Consider the following 26,768-nt stretch of genomic DNA (forward strand, 5'->3'; position numbering starts at 1 on the left):
CCAAGGGATATACAAATTGATAATCCACAGTGTCTTTACAAAGGTGAGGTTTGTATGTTTGAAATGCCAGAATTTGGTAATTTTACAGAATCACCACTGTGGACTTCTGTTATATACACAGGAATAACCTTTGCCATAGATATTGCCACTTCAAATGTTGAAAACATGATGTTCGTGGTTAAACGTGTCCTAGCTTCCTATTGTCTAATAGTCTGAATTTTTAGGTCAATTTAATTTAACATTTTCCACATTCCTATCATTCTTGTCTCTAATATGCAATTAAAGATTTTCCATCGCTAATTAAGTACACAGCCAATGAATTACATTGCTCAGTTTGGTTCCATACTTGTAAAATGTGAACAATATAGAGATAAAAGCCTGAAATGTCAGTAGATGAGGGAAAAAAATTATACTTCAATTTTAAATTTCAAATGATCATGGTAATTTTAAAGATTGGCTGATGTTATGAAGTGGAGGATTACTGTATATGTCAGTAAACAACAATAATTTGAAAGTTTCACATATTCCATTGATAATATTCTGAAAAGTATTAACACCTACAATTTCTGAAAATTAAGAAATTATGACAAATTATTCGTTAAGCAAATACCTGTAACCAGTTTCACCTATTAGACCTTGTAATAATATATTTGAAGCAATTTGTTGAAAAGAAGGGGAGAGGGTGGGGGTAAAGGGAGGGGGTGGGGAGTGGATTTTTCCCTTTTTATAACAGAATTCTGATAGGAAATCTCATCATGTTCAGTAAGTTACATTCATGTTGTATGAAAATCAAATGTAATCATAGTCATGCAAATTATCACCTACTGTAAGTGGTGATGAATTATTTCTGTGTAAATATTTTGATGCTGCAACCACTGTAAGTTTGACAGAGTTTATAATGCTGCGTTGTGACTCTACTGCAGCTGTGATATTTTTCAGAATTGTTAAGTTGTATAATCTCCCAGTCTAGGTCTTTGTATTAAAGGGTGTGAAGACTCCCGCACAAAGAAACGTCTCATGCCCGCAATCTGACCTAGTTTCGAATGAGGTGTAACTGAAGTGTTAGCCACCACCATCAATCCCAGAAAATACACATACAGCTTGCTACCTTCGGTAATTAGACACTAGTGTACAGTCAATTCATTCACCTACTGTACGTTCAATACCCACAACACAGTGTACATAGCTGCGATGGACATCTCATGTCTAGATAAAAGATAACAAGGTATCACGTTTCTTTATTGTCTGCATTTTGAAGCAACAAGAAGAAAACGTCATTTGCAAGCAACGGAAAATTAACTTTTTCAGAGTGTGGCACGCGGTTTGGGGCGAGTCTTCAATGCCTTTAAAGTTACTGTCCTAATAGTATAGGCTGAGTGCTTTTAAGTCCTTAAGAGCTTATACCTATAAAATATCAGCTATAGGCGAATTTCCAATCAATATATTCATTGTGACTTGCCTACAGTATATATATGGTGAAGCACACAGACCATCATAAAGAATTAGCGACAGAAAAGTCAAAAGTATGTATGTAAAATACAACTCTTTTTGCCCTCAATTAACATATAACAGCTGCTGATGATATGATAGTGAAACTTCAAGGTTGGTTTACAAAGAACTCTACAGGTAATGCATAGCATATATTCTCTAAAAGCTAAAGAGCTTAAAATTATTTCTGATGAGCGTTGAGGAAGATTATGGTCTCCAGGGACAGGGTTGCTTCGGGTTTACTTTTATTAATGGAGGAAATATTTTTTTAAAAATGGGTAAAAATTGTCATGTGACATTTTGAATGGAAGTATTCCTAGCTGTTTGCTCAGTTTCATAAATTGATATCAGATTTGTCTTTAATATCCGTCTCTGGATGAGTAGCGTTCTCATTCCTCTTACCAGTACTCTCTCATTCATTCTCAATCTGTCTTTATTTACAATTCCACTGAGTTACCTCAGGTACAGAGATATTTTCTTGTCACGCCATTTATTATAGAGAGTTACAAATAGTGATTAAAAGCATCCAATATGGGACAGTTGCATAAGATTCTTGCCCAAATTAAGGGGGGGGGGAGGAGGGGGGGGACAGAAAACCATTAAATTGAGGTTACCTAATACTACCAAATTTCTTAAAATTCACTATAATTCACACCACAGAAAGAGTGCACTAGGGACCAAATCATACTTGTCTTGCTCAAGAATTTAAAGTTGTGCTGATACAGTAGCAGGGTTCGCAGGTTTCTTCCGGGGTGGAAAAAACATGTTTTTTTCCTCTCGGAAGGTTTTTTCTTCCGGAAAAAATGGAAGAAACTCATTTTTTGAGGCAAAACTGTTGATAAAGTGTCATAGCAACCTGCAATGATTTCTGACTATGTAATAAATGAACAAGAAGCACTATAGTGTCATCTAGGTAGTCTATATCTAGGTTTGGAGCACATGACCTGCTTTCAGCATATACTGTACACAATATAGTACTAGGCTACTAGCATTGGACAATTCAAGGAACAACTATGGTTAACAACTATGGTTAACTCCTGTTAACTACAGGTTGTAATTTAGGGAGTTGCAGACATTAAACTGTTGCCTAAATCCAACAGATATTGTTCGGCTATTTTTTTGGTGTTCATTGTATTAAATCCTCAGTGCATGGGCCAATCCAGGTTATTCTATTCATTCATACACTAAGGTCAGTTATACAATTCTGGTTGATGGGGGGATTGCGAGATGATAAGTAGTCCTTCAATATTGTGATTTATAAGCAAACATCTTTTGGTGTAGAAAAACAACCCAAAATTATAATCAAAACAAAAATATCATATTTTGATGGTTTCAATAGTATGCATTTCAGTCAGATGGTGGTCAACTTTTTGGCTCTTTATCATGTATGTGGGTTGTGCTGCGTATATGCCAATTTTCACAGTTTCTTCCAGTTTCTTCCGGTTTCTTCCAGTTTCTTCCGGAAGAAACTGGAAGAAACCCGGAAGAAACAGGTTTCTTCCAGTTTCTTCCACGTCCCCGGAAGAAATAGGTTTCTTCCGGAAGAAACCGAACCCTGGCTGATAGTTAGCTGATGTTTTAGTTAGCATAAATAACTATATAAACCATTGAAATGTACGTCTGCAATGAACCGTTAAGTTGATTCATTCAAAACATTTCTTTATCCATATATCAGAATTGAGTAATATTTTCTCACCAGGGTTTCTCGGTGAAATGGCTAACCCGTTGCACAGGAACACCATCGCTATTAAAACACATCATCCGTTCCAAAACAAAGACATTGTATTCCAAAATGCCATCGTTATCGTCAGAGATCCATTCGAAGTTGTCCTCGCGGAACGAAACCGAGTCGTCAGCCAGAATGGCCATACCACTGTTGTTTCTGACTCTCATTTTAAAGGACCAGGTAAGGCAGGTTTGCAATTTTATTGTGACATGAAAACTTTTTGTTTGTTTGTTAATCTAAACATATTTACAGTAAATATAGTGAATATAGTATTCATCAGTTTACTTCAGAGGTCTCTTTATCATAAGGACAATTTGGAAAAAACCTCTCTTCAAGTTAAGTGGTGAAACAAATGCCAGAAATATAGCAATATTTTGTTCTGTCAGTGGAATGCATATATATGTTCTTCTTTAATTGACACTGATATTACAATTTACATATTTGTACTCATTAATTTGCTACAAAAGAAATTTGAAATTAATTCTTCTTTCTGACATGTAGTTTTGTGCATGAAATTCCTATGAGAGAACAATTGAGTATCTGAAATGCCACAACCTCTGGGGGCTTCACCTCCTGGGCCCTCTTCCCACCAAGGCTCCATCCACTTGGCAGCCCTCTATCCACCAACATCTAACAACCACCAATCTGAAATATCCTAGCCACTTGTTCAAAATTGCCAGTACATAAAACAAAATCTACTGGCTTAAATCAATCAAAAATCAAAATCAATCACAAAACTATCTTCAATTTTTACTGGTGGGCAGAAAACTGGTGATGTGCCACATTGGAATGTATTCTAGATTAATGATAAGTCACACTGCAACACTAACCTATGATGGGAATGGATTACAGTATTGTAAAAGTTACTTTTGTAGGAATGATTTAAAGGTTAAAACTTTGTTATTCTAATGTTATTAAGACAATATGGATATCCCTCAATATATTTATGGCCTTGTTCACACTTAAGAATGCACCAGCACTTCAAGTTCACAAGGGCGATTAATTCCCTTAGTGTGAACGCTCCCGTACTCGTACTTCAAGTCCGCGTGCAGTCTAAACAATAATCGTCCCGTCAGGGTTTCTTCAATCCCTCTTGTGTTCTTAATAAAATGTAATGTGAATTGTCGCTGACCTAAGGTGACCAAAGATTTCCCATTAAGTTATATAATATCCGCTCATCCAGTTACAATTGGGCGGGTACTTTTGAACGTGCAGTACATACGTATGTTTGTTTTTACCAAACGACGCTCTATGGCTGAAAAGCCACCTCAAAGGTTGTGAGAAGAAAACAAAACTAAATGACAGTCCAGTTAAATCTAATAAACTTTAATTTGAACATTGTGTGCCGAACTCACAGATTTTTTAAGAGCTACTGTAGGCCAAAATCGGTAATTTCATGTTATTTCAAAACTAATGATTTTGGGTTTGATTGCTACGGCAGTTAGTAAAATGTCAAAATCATTACGTCTGGCCTAGCCTATAATGTCTTTCTAGGTTTTATATCTAACATTAAGTGTTCAATTAGCATCGAATTCGACATCAGCAGTAAAACAGTGACTAGCAAAATCGTTCGCTCATCCATTTGAAGGGTTGGTAGAAATTCTAATCTGGGTTAATGTGTTGTGGTAATGGTAGTGGTACGGAGTGGTTTGAATACAGTGTACTGTTTATTGTTTCGATGATTGAACGATTGAACGAACACAAGGCCAATGAGATGATTACTATTCCTTATTAGCAAGTCATATACCAATAAATCAAGTGAATCGACTTGCCCTAAAAATCCCTTCATATATAGCTACCTCTCACGTTCTCCGCGCAGGGAACACAAAATCTTTATTCACCCTACTCGTAGAATTTAACACCAAACTATATAAAAGCGACCTAGAGAATGATCCATTGATCGATAAACTCCTATTGAAATACAATGTAGCATTAACTTACTTCCCAAATAACCAAAACCTTTCTGTATTCAAAACTGTTACTTAAAGCCTCATCCCAATAGAAAATCCTTTTCTTAAGTGGGTCTAGGCCCCCCCCCCCCCCCCCCGACTCCAGGTGTACTTATACACTCTGTACTTATACACTTACAAAGTAGCAACCACTCCGTTTCCAAGTCCCATTTACTTAGAAATTCCTCCCCTTTAGTAATCCCTACCTAATTGGCTCTTCAGTTCTGACCTCTTGTTTATTTATGGCTTCTACACAATGTCATTGCATAATACTTCACTTCTCAGCAACTCCCTGACTGAAAGACAACTTTCCCTAGAAAAAAAATCTACAAAACTATACTATTATCCCCCCCCCCCCCAGGACCTCTTGCGAGGTCGAGCAGGGGTTAAACTCCTTTTTATTGTTGTAATCAAGTGAAGCCACAAAATACATCTCTTAATCTTACATTCTTTATATTCAGACCTTGAAGCTATTTCCTATTGTGTGCACTTAAAAACAGCATTTTGCGTTTGGTCGCCGTTTTCTACTTTTTTGACATGTCCATCAAGTTTTTTACATATATCAATCACAAAACAGCAAACTAAGATATTAGCCAAGTTTTTCCCTGCCAACAACGTTAATTGGCGAGTAATTAAGGATATTTGCAGATAATGAGAAAAGTGTCCACGACAAATTCCACATATAAAATTAATCGCATACACTTCCCCAAACCCACTAGTTTGAATTCATACAATCAGAGATGCAGGTTTAGTTATGAGCCGTTGCTAAAAATAGATTCAAGACTTTACATTGGTACAATCAAGGAGTAGACCCGGTGTCAAACAGGTGCTTGCTGGTTAGGTATGCTTTGTATACACTAGAATAGTGTGTGACTATCCACAAATACAACTTATATATCACACACAGAAAAGTGAGACTGACTTTTGTTTGACCTGTACCAAAAAAACTGCTAATGCACTTTAGCAGTTTTGTATCCATATCATGTAACTATCCGGTAACCGATAAAATTATTTGTTACTAATTCCATAAACCATTAGTTACTTACAGTAGTTGCTGCATAAATTTTGTTACACAAAACAGTCAGATTCCTATCATGGTTACAAGGTAATGCTAATATTAGTTGTTACGCTTGGGAGGATAATCTGGTGATTGAGCAAATGTCATGCTTTGTGACTCTGTGTATGCAGTACTCGAGTCGCAGAAATTGGAAATATTTAACTCCGCATGACGTTGAAAGTTGTAATCCATTAGCCCTTACGGGCTTCTCTCACATTCGTGGTCGCTTAATCATCGTAAAAATAACTGCCTGATTATTATTATATATTATTATGATTATGATGATGATGATGACATGCATGAACAGTATTGTATGATACTGTTTGATCTCTTCTCTTTTTCTGTTTTTAAATTCCTCCTAAAATAGTTTGTAAACAAGCCATGATCTTTCATCATACATAATAGATGCATCCAACGTTTATTCTCTCAGAAAGTCTTCTTCAAAACTCTCCCATTGAAGCCACAAACTTGGGAGTTCTATGACAACTGCCTCTATAGAATAATGCATCATGCAGTTTATGCCGTTGGTCTCTTACAATTTCACACACCAACAGTCCACTCCTTCTTATATCTATAGCCTGTCGAGGCCGCATCATTAGTCTTTGAATAAGAGGGTAGAAGGATATTCTTGTAGGAGAGGAAGAAACGTACACAGTTCCAATCTCATTGCACTGACAATACCATTCATCATACCGACCCAATCTGTCAAACATTGAAGCAAAACTAATTTGTCATGAATGTTCAGTAGTGATGGTTGATGGCCAGCTGAGGCAATCTGGGAGAGATTGCGATACAGTTGAGTTACTCACTCAGAGCGCTGTCTCCTTGTTAAGTATTAGGCGCTTTCTGAATGTATTCAAGTAAGTGTCAATAAATGTTGTTCTATAGGTAATTTCAATAGCATGATGTCGGTGTCCAATTATTAGTAGGTATAACGCTGCTATCAAATATGTATATTTATTTATTTTAAACAGTGATAATGATATGCATATTATTTTCTACTGATTGTTAGACAAAAATTGGACAAAATAATTAGGGAAATAATCACTTAGTGAGTTAAATACTATAGTTCTGTGTGTGTATGGCAGGAATTATTAAGAGATATGTATGGACTGAGCTATTAGACTAGTTGTGTACTGTTCAATTATCAATAGTGCTGCCATATCTGAGGAACTCACTGAGTGTACAGTAATTGTGTGCTCTGTGTGTAAGTGTCCATTATATGTCCATTGACAGACTTTTTAATTAACTCAAGAAGTAAGTTTAATTGAAATATTTGCTTTGGATTGGTTCAGTGCCTGTTTGGGTTAAATGATGAATTGATATTGAAATATAATTGTTAGCATTTGTAAGAGAGTGAATCGACCATACCGTAGTGTATTAGGATACTGTAACTTGTGGAGACTATACAATAATTAGCACAGCCACATTGACATGGTACACCTTCATGTACTGTGTGTGTAGGAATCAATATGTCACATCAATAAAGTTCAATCTGAAACACGCAACCAAAGAGTTTGAGTGTTTTCTTACAAACAGGATCAAGACACGACACATACATCCTGCACTTTAGGTTACAATTACATAATAATTAGTAGGGTTGGGCGATATATCGAAAATTATTATTATCGCGATAATTTTTTTTCAAGACGATATTTTTTGAGGATTGAACAAATGACGATAATTTCTTGTGAAAGAAATTTGAAATAGATGTAGAAAAAAAATTCTCCGTTTTATGTGTAAATGTTATTCTAGCATTCCATGGTTAAGAAAGTTGAAAAGAAATATTTTATCAACTTCATTTACTGACTTTTGAACTTCGTAAAAACCCGTTCTTTACAACATTGACTGTATAGAGAACAAAACTCTGAAAATCAGTAGAGAAATTACCAATTGTGTACGAAAAGTAAGTTGGTAAACCTTTCTAATTTTACGAAAGATCGAGCAAAATACTTTCGAAAAATTCACGCGAAACTGGCATATCGTCCTAAATGCAACAAGTGTCATGTAAACAAGGCTCTAGTACACCCATTTATGAATAAACCAGAACCACATCTGGTGTAAAGCGGGAGAAAGAAAGTATTTTCGAGAATTTCCACAAAAAAAGAAAATAATAATATCCTACCATAGTTAAGTGTATAGTAAATAGCCTAACCACTTCGTCGGTTACGGATCTCACGTAACAACAAAAACACAACTAATTGTATTTTGCGAAGTTGACGATTTCTACAAGGACATGGAAACAATATTTAGCATTACGTTAATCACGCCTGGTGGCCTAAAACATGGAATTACAAGGTTTACTTTCATAAAGATGGCCATACTGTAGCTATTGGGGCCTTGATATCGTGCTTCAGTATGTCTGTATGGTATAGACTGTGCCTCATGTATCATGGGGAATAGATTGTTTTGTTCATGCGGAGGAGTCGGTTGGCTTGAGGTGTGTTTTACTTACCTTAACGGGGATATTTACCTAGTCTTTCCTTGAACGTCTAAGATAATATTTCGCATAACTTTACGGATCCTTTACTGACTGACCTAATTAATTCTAGAGTGGAGCCAAAAAAGTTTACTCCATGAAAAGTTTTTTGGAACCATGCCAAAATGTTAACAAACAGGTGTTAGACAGGGGGGTTGTTTTGCAAGGTACCTGAGAAAATTTGAAGCACATTGTAGCCTACCGTGATATTTAAGTACGGTTAAACACTGCAGTTGTAAACTGATTGTTAGGCAGTCTAGAAACGGGGCTTTGCCGCTCGTAGTTTGTTTCATAATATCGACTGTAAGTTAAACTTTATAAAGATTGTAAGACAGATTAATTCTCTTTTCATTTTATCACATAATATAGCTACTCTAACTTGTCATTTTAAAACATTCATCAGTTTCGTGACAATTTAAATTCGTAAAGTTAGTCAGTATTTTGAATCCTCAATTGCGAATTTTTTATCGCCAGACACGAAAAAATACTTAACTTTTCCGGGGGCCTTCGCCCCTGGACCCCTACAAGGGGTTCCACCCCTTGACCCCAACGGGGCTCTAAGGCGGGCCCTGAACCCCACACCATTATGCTCGGTGTGTTTGCTGCGCGAAAACACCGGTGGGAAATCGGCAGTTGTTTTTAGTGTGTTCGGGAACACACTAAAAACAACAAGAAAAAATTATCGTAATTATCGAAATATCGCGATAATTTTTTAACTATATATCGTGACATTAAAAAGCAAATATCGCCCAACCCTAATAATTAGCACTGTGTCTGTCATGGTAATAATCCACCATCTGTGATTGGTCACTTCTCTTATCAACCAGCCTTCATTTTATCTTGGATGGAAAACTATGAAAAGTGATGGTAGGTGCTAAAAGGCAGTAAAAAGACAGAATGTAGAGAATAAAGATGATCAAATAAAAACACAATTAAACAAACAGAATTAAGATGATTTTTAATAACTAAAACTGAATTTTATAGGCTTTCAAAGTTAGCTCCTGTACAGTACTTCAACCAAGGGCGGCGGAAGCACTTTCAATCTGGGGGGGCACCAACATCAAAGGGCACTTTGCAGAAATTCGATTGGACTGATGCAGCATTATATTTAGTACCCTTTATAACTCTTATTGTATTATCGTATTTGCATATACACATCACTCCATCAACGTCCCCCCCCCCTCAAGGAAAATATGCATATAGCACTGCAATATCCAATGTGCAAATTGGGAAACAAGGAACAAGCTTTCTTTTGAGACAAAATGAGGTGAAAACATGCTATATAGTTGCTAATGTAGGAATCATCTGAATTAGAGTTTATATCTTGATAATATCTTAACAATTTTTTTTCCCATTCGAAATAGCTTTGAGTTTGACCAACAAAAATTCATTAAAAGTCAGGGGCGTAGCCAGGATTTGCAAAGTTGTATGCACGACTATCTGAGCGGAGCGCCACCATCGGTTGGCGCAGAGCGTACAAGAAATTTTTTGGTTCTACAAACCCCTTAGATGGCCGGAAACGGCCCTTCCCGAGTGTTCATTCTGGTTCCCTGGCCTCTAATTGCTAACTTGAGACACCTCAATTTTTATGTAGAAAAAGGGCACATTTTTAACCTGAGGAAAAGTGGGGGGGCACGTGCCCCCTGTGCCCCCCCGGTTCTGCCGCCCTTGACTTCAACTTTATGTATATTTTCATAAATTGCATCCAGGTTTGTGACATCTAATTATTATTGGCTTAACTATTCTTCTACTCCCTACACCTGTTTCAGTTGGCATTTATGCAAATGTGCTTTACTTCAGTTTTATTGTTATAATGTATTACGTAACTGTTTGATGTTGAACACGTATATAAAGGTTGCACGTGGAAATAAACAAAGAGTTGGATTTACGTTACTGCTGTGTTCGGTATACTAATTTATCCCCCCTGACTACACGACAGTTTTGGCGACGAGGATGGCGCAAATTTTACAGCCGCCAGCATTTCTTCCAGTACCGGGATCTCCAGCTATTTCATGGAGGCAATGGGAGCTTACTTTTGAGAATTTTTTATTGGCCATGGGAGGCGAAAGTTTCTCGGCTGGCCGTAAGACTGCCTTACTTCTACACTGTCTCGGAGTTGAGGGTCAGCGAGTATATAATTCTTTACCAAAACCTGAACTGCCTCCAGGTACTTCTAAATTTGACCATACTCTCTCAATTTTAGAAAAACATTTTGAACCTACTGTAAATGTTGTTGCTGAAAGATATCGTTTCCGACAGCGGGGTCAGCATCATGGCGAGTCAATCGATAATTACGTTGCCATTTTACGACAACTTAGTACCAACTGTAACTTTGCTGATATGAATGACGAGATGATTCGTGACCAAATTGTTGAGAAAACCAATCTACCGAGGGTCCGAGAAAGGCTTTTAATGGAAAAGGAGTTAACGTTGGTGAAAGCCGTAAATATTACGCGTCAAATAGAGGATGCTATTCGAGAAGCAAAGATAATTGGCGAAAACGAATCCGGTTTCAATGCACAGGACCGACAGGTGAATCAAACGAGGTCCGCCCCCACACCATTTTCAAGGAAACATAATACTCATGGTTCGAGACCGCCGACAAGATTGTGTTATAGATGCGGTTCGAGGGAACATCTTGCCAACGACAAGTCATGCAAAGCCAAGGATAAAAAATGCCGAAAATGTTCGAGAATTGGGCATTTTTCTAATGTGTGCCGCAGCACTGGTGAGCAGGTGAGAATTCATCAAGTTACTACACTACGGGATTCTAACGCATGCAATACTACGGAAGCCGCAGGAAACGGTGATTTAAATGTTTTGATGACAAATCCCACAGGAGTGAAAGTCAAGCCTATTACATGTACGGTGAAAGTAAATGATGTGCCTCTTAATCTTATTATTGATACAGGATCGTGTTGTTCTATTATTTCTTGTGATACTTTCAGTAAATTTTTCTTGCTGGAAGCACTTGAGAAGGTTCCGACGGATGTAAATCTGACGTCATACTCAATGCATTCAATCAAAGTGTTGGGATGTTTCAAAGCTTCGGTGAGTTACTTGGAGAAAACAGCAGTGACGACCTTTTACGTAGTTGAGAAGGGGAATAACCTACTAGGCAGAGATCTGATTACTTCATTGGACATCAATATTTTGGGACAGGACTTAAAGTGCAATGGTGTTAGTGATGTTAAGGACGGTAAAAGTACTAATTTTAATACTTCATTACCACCCCATGTTCAAGTTAAGTACAGTTAAGAGTTTCATTCATAAAGTCAAAGTGAATGAAAATGTCAAACCTAAGCATCAAAAGCTTAGAAGGTTGCCTTTCAGTGTACGGGAAAGGGTTTCAAATGAATTGAAGAAGTTGGAATCCTTGGGGGTGATTGAAAAGATAGATTCTTCTGAATGGGTGTCTCCCATTGTGGTTTCATACAAAAGGTCTGGGAAAATAAGACTGTGCGTAGATCTTAGGGAAGTTAACAAAGCAGTAATTCCCGATTCTTTTCCACTCCCTAAAATAGACGAGTTGTTAGGGGAGTTACGTAATTCAAAGGTATTCTCACAACTTGATCTCACATCAGCATATCATCAATTGTTATTACACCCTGATTCTAGGTCACTCACAGCATTCATAACTCATAATGGGTTATTTCAATACAAGAGAGTTTGTTTTGGTCTCTCCTCTGCTCCTTCGGTGTTTCAAAAAATGATGTATACAATACTTGCCGGTATTGACGGAGTTCAATGTTATTTGGATGATGTAATCATATATGGTAGGACTGAAGAAGAGCATAATAAAGCATTGGAAACTGTTCTAGCCAAACTAAATTCTTACGGTATCAAACTGAATATGGGGAAATGCAAGTTCAATCAAACTTCAATGAAATTTTTAGGACATGTCGTAAGTGAAGAGGGCGTAAGAGTTGATGACTAATATACTGCAATTACAGGTGCTAGTGTCCCTAAGGATGAAAAAGCACTACGGTCATTTTTGGGTTTGTCCGGATATTTTTCTAAGTACATACCTAATTTTGCTCAAAAGGTAGAACCACTTAGGGAAATCTTGCGCAAAGGGAATACATTCATATGGTCAAAAGAATGTCAAGAAAGTTTTGATGATGTGAAATTTCATATTGGTAAAGATCCAGTACTTGCTATGTATGATCCTGGACTGGATTGTATAGTAAGGACAGATGCGTCACAAGACGGGTTAGGTGCCTGTCTTAACCAAGTAAAAAATGGGTTAGAAGTGACCGTTTTTTGTGCGTCCCGCACTTTATCTCATGCAGAAAGAAAATATTCTGTAGGGGAAAAGGAGGCCCTTGCTTGCGTGTGGGCCTGTGAAAAATGGCATGTTTTTCTGTGGGGCAGGAAATTCAAATTGTGTACTGATCACCAAGCATTGATTACATTACTTACCAAGGGTACAGATCGTCAATCAATGAGGATTGCTAGGTGGGCTTGTAGATTGATGAAATATGATTATGAAATGGTGTTTACAAAAGGTTGTGACAATATTGTAGCTGATTCATTATCGAGATTACCACTGGCTTCATCAGATTTAAATTTTAAGGATGATGATCAGGAGGTAATTTGCCAGGTTTTGTGGGAACCTATGTACAAATTAATTTCTTTAGACAAGTTTAAAGAATTTTGCAGAAATGACGATTGTTTTCGTATTTTGAAAAGTTACATTTGCAATGGTTGGCCCAAATTTAAAGATGTTAAAGATTGTGCTAAGCCATTTTATTTTGCTAAAGATGAATATTGCATAGTTGGTGATATTGTTATGAGGGGTGATAGGATTTTAGTACCTCATGAGCTTACTTCAAAGGTGTTGTCATTCGCTCATGAAGCACATCAGGGGATGACCCGAACAAAACAAAGGTTAAGGGAACTCTACTGGTGGCCCATGATGGATGTTCAAGTGGAAGATATGATTAAGGATTGTTTTGTTTGTCAACAGAATGACAAAACTGTAAAAACTGCTTATGCTCCTTTACAACCAGTGTTGTATCCAGAAAATCACTGGGACAAAATCGCGATGGATATTGTTGGTCCATTTGAAGCGGGTCCTACAGATTGCAGATTTGCGATCACAATTGTGGATTATTTCAGTAAATGGCCTGAAGTTTGTTTTACGTCCACAGTAACAACAACCAAAATTACGTCGTTTTTGAAGCAAATTTTCAGTCGAGAGGGTTTTCCGAGAGAAGTCATTACAGACAATGGTCCTCAATTCAAGTCAAAAGAATTTGATGATTTTTTGCGTGAAAGGGGAATAGTGCACCGCTGTTCATCTTTGTACTATCCACAGGCAAATGGTGCAGTGGAAAGGTTCAATTCAGTTTTGAAAAGTATAGTTCAAAATGCAATCAATTTGGGTAGACCATGGAAAGAAACAGTGTTACAATATCTTGGTGTATATAGGGCTACCGCACATGCAACTACAGGGGTGTCGCCATCTGTATTGGCACATGGTAGACATATGAGAACAAAACTCAATATTGTAGGATATGGGTTGCCTAAAGTCAATGTTGGTAAAGTTAGGCATAGAGTAAAACGCCAACAACAAAGGTACAAGAAGTATGCTGATCGGAAAAGGAATGTTAAATTAAGTGGTCTTTATGAAGGAGACTGGGTTCGGATAAAAAAAGATTGGTGGGTCCAAAAAGGGTCAAGGCATTACAGTAATCCTATCAGAATTGTAAAGAAAATCAGTGATCATACTTTTCAAATGTCTGATGGAAGGAAATGGAATGTAAGTAAATTAGTTAAGTGTAATCCACCGGAAACTGGTACTAAATTTTGTTTTGATGATGCCGTGCCTGAAAGGACAGGTTATAAAGCTCCTAATTTGGAATTAAGTCAAGAGTTAGGTCGAGGGAGAAGACAAAAGAAACGTCCTCAATGGCACAAGGATTACGTAATGTATTGATTTTATTTTAAGCCAGAGGAAAATGTGACATCTAATTATTATTGGCTTAACTATTCTTCTACTCCCTACACCTGTTTCAGTTGGCATTTATGCAAATGTGCTTTACTTCAGTTTTATTGTTATAATGTATTATGTAACTGTTTGATGTTGAACACGTATATAAAGGTTGCACGTTGCACGAGTTGGATTTACGTTACTGCTGTGTTCGGTATACTAATTTATCCCCCCTGACTACACGACAAGGTTGTGTCAAAAGTTAGCAAATTAATGACCATTCAGCCCACTAAAACATTAATCATTGTTTTCCAAAATGCCAAGCAGCATTATGGTCTATTTCTCCTTATCGTTCTGTTTAGCTGAGCTCTCGTCAATGTCTCAGTCTAGATAAAAATTAATAGGCTAAGACTAGTTCCTCCAGGAATGTAATGATTGGGAGTTGTATAATGTACAGTATATATTAACATTGGTGCCTAAGGAGGGGGAGGTGATTGTGTAAGGAAGGCCTGTAAGGGACATGATCTCTTTTACCCACTCAAGGATAATCGCTAGTTGCTAGTCTTGTTAATTGCAAATATTACATTCAGTTGAATTTTGTGACATTTAAGGGGAAATAGTAAAACGAGGTTCAAGTTCCTGATGGATAAAATGACTAGTACGTATCCCTCAGAGAAAAAAAATTGTTAGTTGAAAACTAAATTATGCTAATAATATGTTGTTCCTTTAAAGCTAACTCAAGATATATAACCAGGGAGCTGCTACTCTAACAGCTTCCTGGTATAACCGTGGAGGTATATAACCATTGATTCTTCCCTTATATACTGTTTCGACTGTTTCGATCAGACCATTTTATTTACCACGTGAATTCTTGCATGTACTTTATTGCACAATTTACATCCCGGAAAAAGTCTGTCGCTAAAGCTGGTGATGAGGAATTAAGTGCAGCTATTCATGATCTCCAAGTGGCAGCCCCAGATGCTTTCATCATTGTAAATGGAGATTTTAATCATGGCTCAGTAAAGAGATCTGGGTCTCAATTCTACCAAAACGTCAATTGTCCGACCCTTGGAGTTGTAATTCTTGATCTGTGCTTTTCAAATGTCAAAGACGCTTACACTGCCACTCCATTGACTAAACTCGGTGAAGCTGATCATAATCTTGTCCTCCTGACTCCTACATAAAAGCCAATCATTCAACGTGTAAAACCAGAGTGATTAATACAAAGCAGTGGTCTGAAGAAAGTTTGGATCGTCTACAGGATTGCTTTGAAGAAACAGTCTGGGATGTCTTCATTGAATCCACCTACAGTATATAGATTATGTTGAAAAAAGGCTAAAACCAAGATTACATCTTACGTAAGCTGAATTCTTTAAATATAAGTCCATACAGTATATTCTCGCCATCTTCTATAACTCCATTCTCTGTAGTGTTTGGACCTATTGTATTACTTACTGGGGAGATAATGCCAGAAGAAGCAGCATAAAGGTTCTGGATGTTGTTATTAAACGTGCTGGTAAAATTATTAGGAAAAGTCTGCCATCAGTGGCCTCGTTCTACGAGAATTGTGTAAGAGACAAGCTGCTGTCCATTTGGAAAGATCTCAGTCACCCATTGCACAATCATCTAAGCAGCCGTATCATTGCTCGTAGCGGTAGATTGAGGTCGCTGACGTCACACACAAATAGACATCGTTCTTCGCTTATAGGTACTGCCATTAGTATTCAAAACAAGAACTTCACGATTAAGGGGTGGGGGGTGTCCGTTCCACTTAGTTGCCCTGTTGGAGCTAGTTAGTGTATAGTTTGTTTAGACTGCTATATATATCAGACTGTATATTATCAATGTTTTTTTTTATTTCATTTTATTGTATCATTGTTCTTTGTATTTTGTATCATTCATTGTATTGCTCATCGCAGATACGTAATTTCCTTCTGGGATTCAATAAAGTTGATTAATTAACTTACTTACTTCCCTAGAGAAGATCTCAGTAGGTGGTCTGTGATGACATCACAGTAAATGTTCTTCAAAGACTTTCCTTTCATTCTATAATGCTTTCATTGATTGGAAATTTTGCAGAAGTATTCTGCTGTGATTTTAATTTAATTACGTATTACAAAGAAACACAAAAGCATTTGCCACCTGAATTGCTGTGATGAAATCATTCATTCTGTTGTCAGAATTTTTCACAAAATTTGAAAAATTGTATCTTTGCCATTCAAAATGCTATGAATACTTATGATTTCAAGCATTTTGAAGGAAAGGGGAAGAGAGGGGGAAGATGATGGCATAGATGCAAATGAGGATTGTTTTATAACTTTTAAAGACCAACTATGGAGACTTTTCGATGAACATAAAATCCCACCATTTTACATGTATGTAATCCTTAACTCATTCCAATTACATTGCTGTAATTAACTTTACCAATTTCGGACGTTAAATACGTGAAAAATGGGAAGAAAAGTCAGCTTTTTATGAAACCTATTTCAGACATTCCTGAAACATTCCGAAGACATCAGGTGACCATGTGACGTCACTGTTTGTATACCTCACTCACAACAATACTTTTAGTGTGTAAAGTTGTATACTTGAGCTGCCAAAAACATCAACGATATTACTCCTTTTCCCCCGAAATGCCACAATTCTGTGTTGTTGGAGGTTGCAGTTATACCTCACCCAACAAAAGCATCAGCTTTTTAGATTTCCGAGTAAAAGAACCGACGTAAAACGCAGCAGACTTTGGATCAATTTTGTGAGATCTACACGGAAAGATTTTTCAGCACCCGGAGCATCTCATGCCCATGAGTCCACATGCATGACCCTGCCTATGTGTATGCTGCAGATGTCTCATTCTGCGAAAATTATATACTGTCGATAGCTGTGTCGGACATAGCTAATGTGAAATTGACCCTTTCAAGTCTCCTCGTAAACAAGCTCTGGACGTCCTTACATGTAACATTATATCACGCAATTGACAGTATAATATTTACTGTAAGAGATGACCGTGTATATACCGTGCCTAGGGTAGCATTGTTAGTACATGTAGTGAGTTACAACTCACAGCATGTGTAAATAGTCATATTAGGATTTCATCGCATTTATCTATTTCATTTGTTGTATTCCAGTATCGTGAGTTACAACTCACAGCATGTGTAAATAGTCATATTAGGATTTCATCGCATTTATCTATTTCATTTGTTGTATTCCAGTATCGTGAGTTTGTGATATATTGTGTTATATTGTCTGTTATGTTTATTCCGGCATCTGCATGGTCCAAGGAGTTGAATAAAAACGGTTCTATGTAGCGATCGGACGTTTTATTTCGTTAGTGACTGTCTTGTGATTGTGGGATGTTACTGGTCAGGGCCTGTTTCAACTAGACCTAACTCTATGGAATTACACAAAGTCACGGTAGTATTTTGCCCAGGATTGAACGAGAAACGTGGATTTGGATATTCACTGCTAAATTTGGTTTATTGACAGGATACTTTTTCTGTGTTTGTACTTTTGGATATTAAAATGAGTAAGTACTATGTTCAGCTGAAGCTTAGTCATGTATATGCTACTCTGGTAGATTCGGGTCAGCGTCTTCTCGTAGTTGTTCGATTATGTTTAGTGTCTTTTTGGTAATTCGTTGACAGTAACCTAAGCCATTTTCCCGTCACATATCACGCATGAGGCATCTTTTAGGTCTATTCTTCTGTTCAGTTTACGGTATCTTGCGATCAAATTGTATTACGGAATCGCCAAGCTGCTTGCATGTTCTACAGTATATTGTACCGTACGGACCTATTGACGCTCCGCTATGTAAAAGATGCTTCCATTTGAGTGGAAATTTTTCTAATAAAATAACCAATTTAACTAAATTTTCTTCTTAAAATTGTCTTAAAACTATTTGTTTACCTTCATGTGTTCTTGTTTTAAGCTAACAGCTTTTCAAATGCTCGAAATTGGAAGTCAAATACAGTACAATTGTTCGCTATCTGTGTATAAACAGTGCCTATATCAGCGTTTGATTTTCACGGTATACAGACAATGACGTCACACGGTGACCAGAGGCTCCTTTGGGTCAATCTCTGTTTTCAGACATTCCAGAGGTTCATGTCACGTGACTACCCAAAATGTCCATTTTCGTGGTCTTTTTTGATGGGTTATAGTAGGTTTTCGAAGATTATTTTTTACACATGTTGATTATGGGTATGTTAACTCCCAAATTAATGGAAAATCCCCCCAAAAAATTTGTCTCCATAGTTTGTCTTTAAGGTCCTTCTCAACCTTCAGCTATGTTTCTGGCCTATGTCGATTGCTGGTGGTGCTAAAATGAAATACAGATGAAATAAAAATTTATTTAAATACTCTTCCTAGGTAATTTCATAGTCTTCAAACAACTGTGGCTTTTGGTTTACATTTTATTATAATCCACCGTTTTGATGAAGTATACAAGGCCTTTTTTGTTCCTTCTTTATTAATTTCCTACCATTGATTGCCGAAAAAGAAGGGAAAGATTCCAATATCTTCTGCACAACTACCCAGCTCCCTACTGCCCTTCCTCTCCCTCGAGATTGTAAGTCAAATCATGTTGAGAATTAAATCTCATTATTGTCTCTCGTCTCTAGCGTGCTCCATGTTTAACCTGCTTCTTGAAAGTCTTCCATCTGTCAAACACCTGCTGCATAAGTACAATATTCATTACTGTAGAGAGAAAGGACTTCATTTGTGACCTACACTCCAGAAATGTATGTATGTATGAATAATCAGTACAATCAGTATAATCCGTACTACAGTGGCCAGTGTGGCAGGATTCTCTTGTCTCTCATCGTATTCATGCTGTACTGTACAGACATGTATGTACGTATTATCAGTACCACTGTACAGGTACTAAAGTGGCCAGTGCGGCAGGATTCTCGTCTCTCATCGTATTAATGCTGTATGTTCCAGATGTATGTATAATCAATACTACAGTACAGGTTCTAAAGTGGCCAGTGCGGCAGGATTCTCTTGTCTCTCATCGTATTCATGCTGTACTGTACAGACATGCATGTAATTATCAGTACTACTGTACAGGTACTATAGTGGCCAGTGCGGCAGGATTCTCTTGTCTCTCATCGTATTCATGCTGTACTGTACAGACATGCATGCACGTATTATCAGTACTACTGTACAGGTACTATAGTGGCCAGTGCGGCAGGATTCTCTTGTCTCTCATCGTATTCATGCTGTACTGTACAGACATGCATGTACGTATTATAGTACTACTGTTCAGGTACTATAGTGGCCAGTGTGGCAGGATTCTATTGTCTCACATCGTATTCATGCTGTACTGTACAGACATGCATGTACGTATTATAGTACTACTGTTCAGGTACTATAGTGGCCAGTGCGGCAGGATTCTCTTGTCTCACATCGTATTAATGCTGTACTGTACAGACATGTATGTATGTAGAACCAGTACAACTGTACAGATACTGAAGTGGCCAGTGTGGCAGTATTCTATTGTCTCACATCGTATTAATGCTGTACTGCACATGTATGTATGTAGAATCAGTACCACTGTACAGGTAGTAGAATGGCCAGTACGGCAGGATTCTATTATCTCTCATCGTATTAATGCTGTCCCTTACCAAACATGAATGCATTCATTAAGGCTGCATTAAAGCTTCGAATGCTTATAAATGATGGCTTATATTTGCCCCAAGAATGCCTTCGCTAAGGCTTCGCTAAGGCTGCACCAGAGCCGAAAAATTTAAATTAGCTAAGGCTTCGATGGCTTAAATTTGCATATAAGTATTCACTTTGAAGCTTTAAATAGGCATTCGCTCTGCAGCCTTAATGCTAGCATAAATTTTCCCTGAAGCCTAAAATGAAGGCTTCATTAAGGCTTCATTAAAGCTTCGAATGCTTATAAATGATGGCTTATATTTGCCCCAAGAATGCCTTCACTAAGGCTTCGCTAAGGCTTCGGTGTATGGCTGCATCAGATCTAGCCAAAAAAAAATAGCACAGGCTTTGATGGCTTAAATTTGCATATTGGTATTCACTGTGAAGCCTTAAATTGATGAAATTGTTTTGAAGATTTATAGTGAAGGCATTTCAGTTTTCCTCATGATTGACTTGACCGTACATATACACTTCCCACCCAACACCGTAGGGTCAAACCTTGCAACTAAATATTACCTTCTTTACCTTAATTATATCATGAAGCTAATTAGTTGTATGCACCTCACATTATTTGGTTTGACAGCTATTTTGTATTGGTCCTTTCCAATGCTACGGCCCCCCTCCCCACCCCTAGCAATCAGTTGAATGACTTTACTAGGAACCTATCCGTCCCATGCATTCATGAATGCCTCTTCACCCCACACATGTAATGATGAAGAGACGATTTATATTATTTCTAAAAGAAGAACACTTTAATTCAACAAATATTAATCATCGTTATTGAGAAACAATTGTGAATGAAATTTGAAACCAAAGAGTTTATCAGAATATGACGTCCCTTACACAAATTTATAGTACCCTTTACATGCATGTTTTTTGCACAGGGTTTGAAGAAAATACATGTATGTAAATGCCCTCCTTACATGCACTATGGCATGCGTGAAGCATGTATTTGAAAAAAATACATGCATGTTAATGAGCTTCATTACATGCTCCAGCAAATACGTGCTTAAAGCAGGTATTACTCAATGTTTCATACATGTACATGCAAGAAGCATGTTTTTTGCGCGGGGTTTGAAACAATACATGTATGAAAATGCCCTCACATGCACTATGGCATGCGTGAAGCATGTATTTGAAATGTTTCATACATGTACATGCTTAAAGCATGTTTTTTGAGTCGGATTTGAAACAATTCATGCTTGAAGCATGTTTTTAAATCCATTGCATGCACTAATGCAAAGGAAATATACATGCATGTATTCCATGGAAATACATGCATGAAAGTATTTGCAAATGAGGCAATGCTTAGAAATAAGGTAACATTAAATAAAATACTGGTTAAGAATAGACTACTTACAAGAAATGTGAAGATTTAGACTTATTTAGAAACAAATTATGAAATGCAAAATCTGGACTGAAAGCACCGAACATGGAAAATCAAAGTTTTATTTATGTTGAAAACATATACTAACAAGTGTAGTGAGAAAGGCAAATTAGAGTTATCCTAGCAAGCTAAAAAAAGTATATGCAAAACTGAAAAATAAGGAGTTGGTCACATGTAGATAATGAACGGTAGATATAATTATGAACTGGTATATAGCTGATAAAAAAATATAATGCAGATGAGCTAAGAAAGAAAGCACCTTAAATGCAATTATACAAGTGTAATAAAAATGGTATATCAAAACATTACATATGCCCATGGGGCATCCTTAATTGTGACTTCATTTTCCTCACTATAGATGTGTAGTGTTATAGTATTATAGTATAGTATACAAGTATACTGTTGTAAAGGTAGTAATGAATGAATCATGTTGAAAGATAAGATCTGGATACTCAAAACACTGATCAAGTCATAAAATTTTTCAATGTTTATCCAAATAAAGAATGGATTGGAAGCTTACAGAATGTTGCATCACAGAATGGCCACTCTGTATGCTATAAGGCACATATATAGAATATATATTTGTCATAAAATTAAGGCAAAAAGAAAACATGAGCAACATTAATATAGTTAAGCTTCACCAAAAATATGTGAACATTCTAAAAGCATTAAATTTGGTGTAAAACATAAAACAAATTACTAAGTTGGTCCATTGCTGACTTCTATTCCTATAGGCTTGGTAATTTGTGGAGCCGAATAGCAAATTAAGAACAGAGTAGAAAACTTTCTAGCAGGTACCTATAAGCCAAACACTAGCTTTTCAAGATTTTTACAGCACATGCAACTCATCAATTTCTGTGAACTTCTCCCAGGGCAAATAGGGAATTCACATAACTCACATACAAACAAAGTTCATATTAATTAAACTCTACATTTACACTTGCAAAGATATTGGCATATCAAGATTAAGGCATATTTTGTAAATATTCATATGACCCAAAACAATAGGGATCATACATTTCCCCAAGCCCCACATGCAGTATATGTCAGATATTATGTTTATAAGCTACAGTATTTCTCAGTTATCAGAGGTGACACTTTTTGTAAAGTTTGTACATACATGGCAAACATTTCTCGGTGCATTGTACCGTCTGCACTGAAAATGCGCCCGCTACACCACTTGACAAACGTGACCCCATGCTGCTTGCAGACCCAACAGTATGAATCATGCTGTTCGCAACGGTATTCTACTGTTGTAGGCATCAAGGCGTGGGGCAATTCCATGACAGAAATCTGAAAAGAACAGAAACAAACATATATATAGGCTATAGATATTTATTATAGAGAAAATTCACCTTTACTCCAAAGAAAAATATTATCAGAGAAAATCAGAGAAATAAGATATGACTCATAACTGACAAATAAGTAGTGTTTTAGGAAATAGTATTTTCTAAAACATTACTCCCTATTTGTCAATTATGAATCATATCGTAGTTCTCTGGTTTTGTCTAATAATATTTTATATATATATATATATATATATATATATACTATAGTGATCAGACGTTTTTATATTTTATTAGTGACTGCATGTCTTTTCTGATTGTGTACGTAGTGAATATTACTGGCCTAACTAGGCCTAACTCTACGGAATAACACAGAGTCACGGTTACTGTGCACCTAGGCTATGATATCACACCTGTATGCTTCAAGTCTATTCTTGGTACAAAATTTGAAAACTTCAAATGTCAATATTCGAGAACGAAGCATTAGATTTGAATGTAAGTTTTACCAGAATGTTCAGATTATAGTACTCTTTGATATAACTTTTGGCTGGACAATCCTTTTCAAATGGCAAAAATGCCAGCATAATTGGATGACTATATATGACATACCTCAAGTTTCACTACTCTCGCATTCTTGGACAAAACTGTCTTCATCAACCGATGTCTCTGATGGTGCAAATGCAATGTCATCCAAAAATGAAAATTCTGGGTCTGAAAACCTTGTCTGTAAGAAAAAGTATGAACAACTTTTATTAAAGTTACAAGCAACCTCAGGCCTAGAGGAAAGATGATGGATGCATGGCTGTGGAGTGTCATTCTTCCCTTTAAATGAGGGAGTATTATTCAAAGAGTTCTATCAATTGTTCTGATTCAAGCCCTTGCAGCATATAAAAACAAAAGCAAAAAGAGAAACAAAGCAAAGATGGTACAATTTACATGGTATATCAACATCACTTCCCCAACACCTCTACTACTTTAAAGATGAACGATAATGACATTTTACATTACTCTCTGTACAGTGGTTTATATTTGAATTTCCTTTAAACTGGGAAGTTGACTTTCAAACACAAACTGTTTCTTTCTGCTGATTAAAGAAATTTCTGGTTGAAATTGCTACTGATGAGGCAGTTTTTTGGGAAATCTTTGCAGGATGCATATTTATAGCTGATTTGAAGGGAAACTGTACAGAAAGTTGTGTATCTCTCAACTACCTACCTATCCTCCTTTAAAAAATGCCTCTAAAAAAATACTACAAAAATCTAACCTGCTTCTTGTTGCCAAGGAAGGCTTGTTGGCATTCCAATGCACCTGTCAAGCATTTTAAGAAATGCAGTTCCTCACAAGTGACTGCTGTAAGGAAAGAGCAAAGGTTCTGTGAAATCTTCTTGACATAAATTGAAAATGTTTGTTAAAACGAGCTTTATTCTGTCATAATATGTCCATATATCAAAGAAAACAATAGTAAGACAGAAGAGGTGACACAGCTGAAATGATGCGTGTAACCAGAACAACAAAATTGAAGGTTTATCTTAATGCATCACAATATCAATGGAGCATTTGCAGTTCATATTTGGACCAAACAATTTCAGAAACAATATATTATCAATTTGACCTTCCGTGATGCATGATCCTTCCAATGAATGATGTAGCTTCTAATCTTACATTGCACGTCTATTAGTTTTTCAGGAGAAGTAAAAAAAAAAAAGTAGGCCTAGCCTAGGCCTAATTAAAATAAAGAAAAAAATTAAAACATTATGAGAGCATGCAAAAACATTACTTACATGTTAATTTTGGTTGGGGCATACGTTGATACCGTTGATACTCTCTCCTGAGCTCATCTTCTTCGGTCCCCAGCAAGCTTCCAACATATTTGCACTTCTTCTCTTGCTGGTAAACGACTAACGTTCTGAACCACGTACAATGCAAGTGGTATAATGCAAGTGGTAGGCTATAGTATAGGCTACTACAACATGACCGAAAAGTTGATATTCGAAAAATGCACTCAACTAAATCACTGGAAATAATGAATCCAAACTGCTTTAAACACTAGATCCGTTGACAGAAACAATAAACCTTGATACTAGAGTGAACGCGACAGGAGGTGTCCACTAAAATGAGCAAAAAATCCGAAGAAAGATGATACCGACAACACGCCACAGATGTCTTCCGATATATACTTTTACTATCTTTAAAAGTGTATAAGTTTTACCGCCGAAATTGATAGTCCCGAGTAATGTTCCTTGTAAATGTGAACTGTAATAACTTTAACACGAAACGAATCTATTTGGTTCGTGTTTCGTGGGTTAAACAGGTCAGGTGTAATTAATTAAAGTAGATTTATTTAAAAAGTGTGGGTTGTCTTTTTTTTGGGTATCGTTTGTCTCGGCTTTAGAAGACCAGACAAAATTAAAAAATGATGAATAAACGTACCGGGCACGTCGTCTGCGGTTTAGTTCCGCATCGTTACGGTAGGTCATTATGCATATTCATATTGTCGACAGCAATGTTCAACTTTAACTTCGACCGACGTAAAATAGTATACTGTACTGTACAGTGCGCATATCGCGCGATATGTATAGACCCTACGTACCTTGTCCTTAGACTTTAAGAGTAAGTACCGACGACGTTACTTCAGTTCTATACTCTAAGAAAATTCCGGAAATTTTGTCGATCAATATTGAGGCCTACAATGCCTTCTAAATATAGAGACTATTTCAGGACAAGCAACCCGTTTAAATGTATGCCACGAACCACACGGTGCGACTAAGCTCATCTCAGTTTGACGATTTAGACAATGGTGATAAGATGCCTTACGTTAGGCCCAATATGTATGACACTAATGTTAGTGTAGCCGTAAGCCCTGTTAGTACTAGTTCTACGACTAGTCTGAATACTACTAACGTTGGTGCCACTTAAATCGATCCCAACAGAAGGAATCAATGAAGGAAATGGAGCTGAAAGGTTGTTAAAATGACTTTTATTACTTCAGTTATGATGGAACTGGATCTTTTTCCCACCATGAACAAAAAGGTATACAGCCTGTGGTATTGGTAAGGCTATAGGCTGCCTACAGAAAACCTAGTACTTTTTAGTAGGGTAATATTGTGAAGAGGCCTAGGCCTAGGCTATATCTTCTTTGTATTACTATTACTGTCTTGGTCTATACCTAGGCTTAGCCCTGTAGCCTAGTCCACCAAAATTACATGGGCAGGGTATACAATTAAGCTTCTTTAAAGTTAGGAGCCTGGAACTGCCCTTAAAATGCAAAGCTGGAGGCAGAAAATTTTTTTTTTTTTTTTTTGGCTAGATCATACTAGTCTAAAGTATTTTAGTAGTAAATAGTAAACAAACAATACTACATGTGGTTCCTGTTTAGTCCAAAGAGACATTAATTTAGAGAAATTTAATGGTAAAGTTACAGTAGCAGATTCGAACTGACCAGAAACGTGGTGCAAAAAGCTCATGAACGTACAGGTCACTGTGTTATAACATAATCTTTTTATTGGAATTTGGAAAGCTGATTCTGATCAGTATTGTTTGGAGAGAGAAAGTAATCAACACAACAGGAACACTATAGATATAAATGACTATATGAATAAATTGTGAATTCAGTACAATGCTGAAAAATGCTATTCTTGTTCACAATTCATAGGTTAAATCAATTTGAAAAGTATTTGTTGCAACTTGCTGTGGTAAGCCTCTCATCTTTCTTTCTGTCTTAATGGCTGTCGTTCACTTTTGACTCAAGAGGGCATTGCGTATCTCTTTGGAAATTTGTCAAACCTTTACCGCTTAATCTACGG

The 26,768-nt window shown here is 36.8% G+C and overlaps 1 protein-coding gene and 1 long non-coding RNA gene across 2 annotated transcripts in view; one reads left to right on the forward strand and one right to left on the reverse strand.

Annotated features, from left to right (window-relative positions):
• LOC139970518 (WSCD family member GA21586-like) overlaps positions 1–26,768 on the forward strand; it is a 50,872-nt gene that overhangs the window by 11,233 nt on the left and 12,871 nt on the right. Inside the window, exon 3 of the mRNA XM_071976288.1 lies at positions 3,188–3,394. Coding sequence (XP_071832389.1) covers positions 3,188–3,394 — 207 coding nt within the window. The remainder of the gene's footprint in view (positions 1–3,187; positions 3,395–26,768) is intronic.
• Positions 20,248–26,517, reverse strand: LOC139970525 (uncharacterized). The gene is made up of 4 exons (XR_011794163.1): positions 24,747–26,517; positions 24,230–24,315; positions 23,575–23,689; positions 20,248–22,972 (listed from the first exon to the last, which is right to left on the reverse strand). It is a non-coding gene; the product is annotated as an uncharacterized lncRNA (long non-coding RNA).

This window comes from Apostichopus japonicus, chromosome 8 (genome assembly GCF_037975245.1).
Source record: "Apostichopus japonicus isolate 1M-3 chromosome 8, ASM3797524v1, whole genome shotgun sequence".
NCBI lineage: Eukaryota > Metazoa > Echinodermata > Holothuroidea > Aspidochirotida > Stichopodidae > Apostichopus > Apostichopus japonicus.